This window comes from Leptinotarsa decemlineata, unplaced genomic scaffold, assembly GCF_025532065.1.
Source record: "Leptinotarsa decemlineata unplaced genomic scaffold, Ldec_3_MD MMD2_tig00005002_RagTag_RagTag, whole genome shotgun sequence".
In the NCBI taxonomy this organism is placed as follows: domain Eukaryota; kingdom Metazoa; phylum Arthropoda; class Insecta; order Coleoptera; family Chrysomelidae; genus Leptinotarsa; species Leptinotarsa decemlineata.
In genome coordinates, this window is record NW_027412614.1 from 840774 (window position 1) to 849754 (window position 8981).

The 8981-nt window shown below is 36.1% G+C and overlaps 1 protein-coding gene across 1 annotated transcript; it reads left to right on the forward strand.

Moving 5' to 3' along the window:
- The first annotated feature begins 1234 nt into the window (after window positions 1–1234).
- Window positions 1235–4052, forward strand: LOC141484195 (uncharacterized). Its single transcript, XM_074179282.1, has 4 exons — window positions 1235–1314; window positions 1436–1873; window positions 2142–2373; window positions 3907–4052. Exons 2-4 carry the CDS (start codon window positions 1456–1458, stop codon window positions 3998–4000), a joined length of 744 nt encoding a protein of 247 aa, XP_074035383.1. The 5' UTR covers window positions 1235–1314; window positions 1436–1455; the 3' UTR covers window positions 4001–4052.
- Window positions 4053–8981: the final 4929 nt, after the last annotated feature.

Sequence of the window (8981 nt, forward strand, 5' to 3'; positions counted from 1 at the left end):
AAGGCCAAAAAGGTGCAGAAAATCTTTTTTGCCATTAATAACTTCCCCACACCATTGTTAACTAGAAGGGTGCTTGATTATATATAATATATATAATAACTTCCATTCATTGACTTTTTGTGGATAGTCATAGATTTCAATATATTACATGAAAGATGTTGATTTTGAAAAATATCAAAGTGAAAGTGAAAAAGTGCGGCCCTGAATATTTTAACTGTCCGAATAGTTTTAGGTTTGAATTAGATACTTTTATTATATGCATCTTTGTTTTCAAAGACAAAATGGCCTCATTTCATACTAGGTACCTACCGTGTTACTATGTCCATTTCCTCCCGGAACACCCTATATATAAAGAATTGACTTTATTGGTTTTAATTTTCCAAAATTTTCTTCAACATTCTTTAACAAAAGCCCAAAGCGTTTCAGAAGTCATTGTTATTCTAAGCTTTTGTGAAAGCACTTGCACAATGTGGATCTGTATGAGTGCGAGAGACCGTCACGACAGTGCTCTCTCTCTTGAACTCATACAGAAATACAATGAACAAACACCCACTTTCTTAACAACTAAAAAACAAAGGTTCACAATAATCAGTAACAGTGATATCCAAAATGCTTTCGGGTTAATGGATGTTTTGTATCTAGAATTTTGGAAACATTAAAATTTTGCTTTTCTAATATTGTTCTAAATAGGTATAGTACAGGCGTTGCGTGGATTTGAGTATAGTGAAACTTTCATCTACTGGGTGTCTCTAGTATATTGAACATCTCTCAATTTTTCAGATATCTCTGAAGAAAGCTTTACGGAAAGCGACGGAAGCGAATATGTTTTCAGTTCTACTACGAGTAGTTCTTATTGTGATACATCAGTCGATAGATCAAAAGAAACTGTGGCTGGATACCTCGAAGTGAATCCAACTATTTTAAGAAGTGCTCAATTACAGACGATTTCGGCTGCTAGCATGGGAGGTAAGCTGTTACTTTCCGAAATACTGATAAGGAATTTTACAAAAGTAAAAATCATGAGCTTATTAACATTTTTAATTTTACCGTTTCCTGGTCATATTTATAGCAAATGTAATGTAAGATAAACGCAGCATCTGAACTATGTAATATGAAACAAAGAAGCTAAATAACCTATTTAATTCATTCCAGGATGCAGTGACGAAATTGACATAATAGTGTCCGAAAGTGATAATTTCACCACATTAATGCCAGTAGAATATGCAGTCAAAACAATTGCAAACAACAATTATGATAGTAACTCTAATGTCATTACAAGTACGCCTACTATTAACCGAGATAGAGAGAAATTGGGTAAGAAATTCAACCGAATATAATTTTTACGAATGCATTTCAGCAGAATGGGAAATACAGAGCACTCTTACCTGATACTATAATTCATACAACTCAAATAACATAATTTAATTAATTTCAGAATGCAGTGGCGAAGTTGCCATGATGACGTCTGAGAGTGGTATTTTCACCGCATTAAAGTCTATAGAATATCCAAGTAATATGATTGCAAACGGCAATTATGATAATACTTCCTCTGCCTGTACAAGTACGCCAACTACCTACCAAGATAAAGAGAATAGTGTGGTCTATAAAAGGAGGAGAAAACATCACTGTCCCTATTGTGATGTGCAGGTGAACAATTTTCCAAGACACCTAGAGAGGCAACATGGTGATGAACTAGAAGTGGGACGCTTTCTCGCGCTGGATAAAAAAGATCCAAATCGAAAAAGGATTATCAACAAAATAAGAAAAGAAGGGGACTTTATCTCTGGCAATTGCATACCTGTTCAAAAACGGAAATTTGATAATAACAAAGGAGCATCCAGTGATACGCTACTCCCTTGTATTCACTGTAAAGGTAAGTTTGGAAAAGAAGATGTGAGATCTCGACCTTTTACTTCTCAAGCAAGGGTTTTCATAAATGCGTACTGAGTCAATACGATTAACACTACTTTTGTCGATTTGAAGAGTTAATTTATAAAGCCACTTCATTTTGAAAACAAAATATGTATCTGTGTGGTTACAGCTCTGAAAAATAACTCAGCATTCAATTAATATTATATTAATTAAATATTTGAAATTGAAATTAATTGTTGTATTTTTCAATTTCATTTGTTTCATTTCAGGATACTATATGAAGAATACATTGAGACGACACGTTGCTCGTTGTTCCCTGAATGCAGAAAAAAAGAACAATAATAGGCGCCATCGACATCAGTCAGACAGCCAGACACTACTAGCTGGATATTTCGGACCAAATGATCCTTTGCGAATATCCGGGGTTTTGCAGTCATTAAAAGCTGACATCGTGTCTTTGGTCGCAAAAAGAGACAAAATAATATGCGAAGTTGGGCGAAGGTACGTCAAGTGCCATAAAGAAAGACATTTAATTTCCGTAGCGAAACGTTATATGAGAAGGCTGGCAAGAATAGTGATAGAAGTTAGAAAAATACTGGAGGACAAGTCGCTTACTCTCGCTTCTCTGTTACACCCTAAGAAATTTAAATATATAGTTATAGCTGTTAAAAGTATTACAAATTACGATGCTGGACAAAAGGCATTTGGTTCTCCTTCTTTTGCCCTCCAAATGGGGACCTTGATGAAAAAAGCTATTGCAGCATATTACTCTTTAGAGGTACAAGAAAATATGAACTCGGATAAGCTGGATGAATTGAATGTCATGAAGAAACTGATAGAAGAAGAATATGCCATCGAAATATCGACTGAAGCTGCACAAAACTCACCTGACTCACCTGAGTTGATAGCAATGATGTCCTTTCATGTACCCCAGAGAAACACAAGGAATAAATATTTATTAGCTACTTCCACATATAACACCAATGTGGGGAAAAACTCTCCAATAAATAGAATTACAGACTCATTCAACAGTTACTGTTCCAATTTGGACGTTTTCTCCATGTCCTTACAAATGTATAAAAGTAACATAAGGAAAATATTCAATTTTTAATCATTTATGTTTTAGATTAAGCATTTAGATCATTTACCTGTTGAACGCCAGTTTAGTTAGCACAATCTGTATTTTAGTGGATACTTGTTTGGGTTCTTTTACCTGTATGTGTCCCGAATTTAGAATAAATAAATAAATAAATAAAAACATCAATGTAGAGCGCTTTAACAAACCAACGATAGTACCAATTGCTGAAGATTTGGCAGTAAGTTTGTCTCTTTATTAATTGATTAATGTGGTAAATAAGTGTTTCAAAATTGAATCTTGTATCCTTTTTCTGAATATAATGCTTTTTGAGTCAGTTTCTTTTTCAAGGAATCTTAGAGTTTAGTACCTTTTAACAGACTCATTATACTCGATTTGTATTCCGAAATGAGCTTTCAAATTATTTCCCCTTCAATGAACCACTAACTGTTCGACAATATTTCAATCAGTGGCACAACAATTTGTTTTGTGTACTATCACCTGTTTTCAGGTGAAAATTTACTGAACGTTGCATAAGCATCACTTTTAATATGTTGTAATTCGGCCCATAAAACTTGTTAACTCTTCCAAGATTTCCTGATCGATATTTAATCACTTCTAGAAATATTAGAGGTATTTAAAGCTTTTATAACTTTTTCCTGAACAACACTTGCATATTTCTATCTTGTTCTCTCAGAATGATAATGCTTAGTCAGTGTCGATACATTCTTCTTTATTTTCATTAAAGAGCCCAAAGGTTACTTTATGTGAACTTTTGAAAATATCTAGCTCATAAAATCCTGGAACCAATGTTCCATAAACTCGTAGCACAGTTTGTGGTCGAAACCTCCCCAAAACCAATTACAAGCAAAAGCTGTTGTTTTATTTGACCAGAAACACCAATATGAAATTTTTGCATGCCTCACTATTGCTACTACATATTTTTTTTTCTGTTTCAGAAGCTCAAAGTGTATCTGGAGAGCATATTATCCGCGGCCAAGGAGCATCTCATACAAAATGACAAAAACGAAAATGCATTTAGGGCTATTATAGAAGCAGCATACTGTAGTCTATTACTGTTCAATAAAAGAAGAGTAGGAGAGCTTCAGAGGATTACACTGGATATTTATGAACGATACATTAACGAAGAGATAGAATCGGGCGACTTTGATATGCTGCTATCACCAGCAGAGAAGATCTGCATCAAAAAATTAAAACGTATTGTTGTACGTGGAAAACGAGGCAGAGGTGTACCAGTGCTCTTTGAGAAAAACATTAAAGAGGCCTTAGATATCGCTGTCGGATTTAGAAGCAATTTCTGTCTAGCCAATAATCCATATTTATTCAGTATATGTGGTACAGATGGACCTATAAGTGGCTATCATGTTTTTCGAAAACATGTAACGAAAGCATTGGGAGATCCAAAAAAAGTTGCTTCCTTAACTTCAACAAAGTTGCGGAAGCACTTGGCCACGATTTCGCAGATACTGAAGATGGATCAGGAAGATTTAGAGCAATTAGCAAGTTTTATGGGCCATACCACTAAAACCCATCAAGAGTGGTATAGACTGCCATCTGACATATACCAGACTGCAAAAGTCTCTAAAATTTTTCTGATGTCTCAAAAGACATCAATTCAACAATATAAAGGCAAAAGCCTTTCTCAGCTGGATGTTGATGATAGCATTCTAGAATTGGAAAGTGACAATGAAGAAAATGTAGTTGAGGATGGCAGGCCCCAGAACTGGCCCACTACATCCGTTGCTCCAACATCGACCAATGAACAACTACAAATGGAGACTGTCTCTTGTCCGAGAAAGCCAAAAATTTTAAGGAAACAATGGTCTGAACAGGAAAAGAAACTCACTGAAAATTTTTTTAATGATCATCTGAGGAAATGTAGAGCACCTAGAAAAGATGAAGTCCTATCTCTGATGCAACAGCACCCTGGAGTTTTTCAGGACAGAAAGTGGGACTCCATTAAAGTATATATTTGTAACAAATATAATAAAAATAAATAAATGAAGGGCTAAGGGGGTAAGGGAACTATGCCGTCCTAAACTGCATAAAAATAATTTTGTTAGTTCAGGTTGTATTTTCGCCCTACCCTTAGAAATATTTTCTGATTTGGATTACCATGTTTGTTTTGTTAATCAATAAGTGCACTTTATATTTGCTAACAAATTATCATTTCATTTTATTGATCACCACATTTTAGTTTAATTTTTAATAAAAAAAATTTTAAAATAACATCGTATGCCATTGAATATTTTAAAATTTCTCGAGATACTCGAAACAGTGAAATAATAATCATAAAATGGACGCTGAGTGTATCACCCGAAAGTCAGGAATGCGAACTCAAAACCTTAGAAACGAAATAAAAACGAACAAAGCAAATAATTATATTGGAAGTTGTGTAATCCTTTAGATGTACCTAAGCGTATGTAGTTTTTGCAGACGCCTAGTAAACCTGTTATGTGTCACGGATTCCATGTAACCTGTTTTGGAGAACTCACTTATATACTCCGTACATATGCCGGAAGCCCACTGCAACGAAGCTGGACCGGATGCCCAGTGGTACATTATATATATATATATATATATATATATATATATATATATATATATATATATATATATATATATAATATATATATATATATATATATATATATATATATATATAATATATATATATATATATATATATATATATATATATATATATATATATATATAATATATATATATATATTATATATATATATATATATATATATATAATATATATATATATATATATATATATATATATATATATATATATATATATATATATAAATATATATATATATATATATATATATATATGTATATATATATATATATATATATTTATTGTGTACTGTTGTGTACTATTCGATAGTCGACGTTTCGCCATCATCTCAGATGGCATTATCAAGACGAGTTACTGAGTTACTGCTTCGCTTCGAGAGGTGTAATATATATATATATATATATATATATATATATATATATATATATATATATATATGTTAACTCGAAGATTCTCACGGATAAAGTATGATGAGCTGTTTTCTCGGGTTTCGCTCCGTGTTCTGTGTATTTTCTCCCCATAAGGATTATTTTCACAACGTTTCGGCAAAGTCTCATTTGCCATCTTCTGGTGATGTCTGGTTTTTTCAACTAGACTGATTAATTCGAACTCTGTGTCTCAATTTATAGGGATGGATGTTTCCCTTTATTATAGAGTAAAAGTATTAGTTCTCCTGAAGGCTAACTCCACCTCATCGGTGTTGAAACAGAAAACTAAGAAATTCCTAATACTCTTTGAAGGCCCTTATAGGGTAAAAAAAAGGGTACCTTCCATGCTAGCCATATGAAGCGGTATATTGAAGATTCCAACCCTAATACGGAGTTTCCATCCAAATCCTCTTAGGTTGGATTCTTGGGGAGAGATGAAGCGGTACGATGAAATGATGGTTGCCTACTTCCAGGCCTAATTATTTCGATATATACCTTACCTGTTCAATAAGTTGTAGCGCGAGCGTTTTTGTTTCCTTCCGTAAAAACGCTGTGTGTTATCTTCAAATCGTTCTGTATTCGACCATTTCATTTGGTTGTTTGATGATAGGTGTGACCTCGTGATTTTAGAAACTTACGAAATTCTGTACCAATTTTGACTGGGTTTCTCGTCTGGCACAAGTAATAATGGTGCATCATCCTTTAAATTGTACACACACCAATTCGAATTCATCTATTTATTACAGTTATCTTGAATATTGACCAATTACACTAAATCTATAAAATTCGGCCTAGTTTATTGAACAAAAATACCAGTAATCCGAACCCCGTACTTCCAACGAAACTGACCAAAAGTCGTTTCGTTACAATAGCCACTCCGTCAGTAGACAATTACAAAATCGAACCAATCAACAACACTGTAGGTGTGTATTACCACCAAACTGGCAACATTGTCCACACAAATGACAAACAAGTGGACATTATTAGTAAACAAAAACATTTCCCAATTCAGAGAAGCTTTTGAAAACAATTTCAAAATTCTTCATTTATTATTCGATACAACTCAAATCAGTGGCCATAGCATGAGTAAATTCAGATCAGAAGTAAAGACTCACGTTAGTCTTCTCATTCAAATTGCTAAATCGATACAAATGAAAGTTCAAGAAATAACATTTAATACCAAAAGATATAAAAGAGGTCTTATTGATGACATAGGAAGCATATTTTAATCAATCACTGGCAACCTTGACGCCTCTGATGGTGAATTTTACACCATTTCTATAAACAAGCTGAATAACGATGAACATCAATTAGAAAATTTATTGAAAAACCAAATATAATAATAATAATAATAATAATAATAATAATAATAATAATATCAATAATAATAATATCAACTCGACGTAAGGACCCGAAAAATGATGCATATCTATAGGAGTTTGCATCCCAAATCGTCCGTTCCACGGTTGTACTTCCCCCGACAACAGGGAGGTCGTGGACTTTTGAGTTTGGAGTGTCTACATGACAGAATGGTACTGGATACAGCCTGTAAAGTCGTCAGGAGTTCGGATCCCCTTCTCTGCATGGTCCGTGACCATGAGAGAGCAGGAATTGGAGCATTTCTTCTTAGGGCAGCTGGTCGAGCAGCTGATGAACTCGGTATAGTTTTCGACTCTGAACGAGGTGACTACAACTCTGTCACCGAGTTGGAACCCGTTCAGCAAAAAGCTCAGATAAAAGCCGCAGAGATCACCTCACTTCTGCGGAGACACAGGGATAAGCCGATGCATGGGGTCTTCTTCAATAACATTGAAGACCTTGGCTTATCAAAGCGCCTGACGTTCGCTTTTCTCAGGTCGAGTGGGCTGAAGTCGGAAACTGAGGGGTTCATCATGGCTTGCCAGGATGGTGTCTTCAACACCTTAGTCTACCGCAGTCGCGTGATGGGTATAGAGGTTCCTGACACAAGGTGCAGGGCCTGCCGCGAGGCGCCCGAGACCCTAATGCACTTGCTATCAGCATGTCCAGCATATGCGGTCTCGGCCTATATCCATCGACATAACGCGGCCCTAAGAGTGCTATATTACCATCTACGGCACTCTTACGGTATTGACGAGACACCGGTGTTGCCCTACGCTCCGGGGGATATTGAATCCGTTGTGGGGAACGAGAAGTGCCGAATTTATTGGAACTATTCGTTCCCCACCCTCAGGCTCATACAAGCTAATAAGCCTGATGTAGTCCTTCTCGACCACCAGACCAAAACGATATTTGTCGTGGAGTTTTCAGCTCCTGGCGAGACGAATATCGTCAGAAAAGAGGAGGAAAAACGGATAAAATATCGAGATTTTCTCTTCGAACTCCGCAGACTCTATCCAGATCACTCTGTCAAGATGGTCGTTCTGATTATTGGAGTCCTTGGTGGAATGATGTCTTCTCTACTCTCGAATCTCAAAATCATACCGGCTTGCCGCACTAAGGCAGAAATCTTAGCCGCACAGATGCAGAAGGCTGTCATTCTTGGCTCACTGCGTTTGCTCAGGGCACATGATTCTCGGACCCAATGATCACTTACCCCACGGTGTGGGGAGTGGTCATTGGTTGATTATGCTGGCGCGCCCTCCCGAATGTATCGGGGCTTCGGGGGATAGGGCCTGACCAGCGCACACTACGGTGAAAAAAAAAAAAAATAATAATAATAATATTGGAGTCCTTGGTGGAATGATGTCTTCTCTAGTCTCGAATCTCAAAATCATACCGGCTTGCCGCACTAAGGCAGAAATCTTAGCCGCACAGATGCAGAAGGCTGTCATTCTTGGCTCACTGCGTTTGCTCAGGGCACATGATTCTCGGACCCAATGATCACTTACCCCACGGTGTGGGGAGTGGTCATTGGTTGATTATGCTGGCGCGCCCTCCCGAATGTATCGGGGCTTCGGGGGATAGGGCCTGACCAGCGCACACTACGGTGAAAAAAAAAAAAAAATAA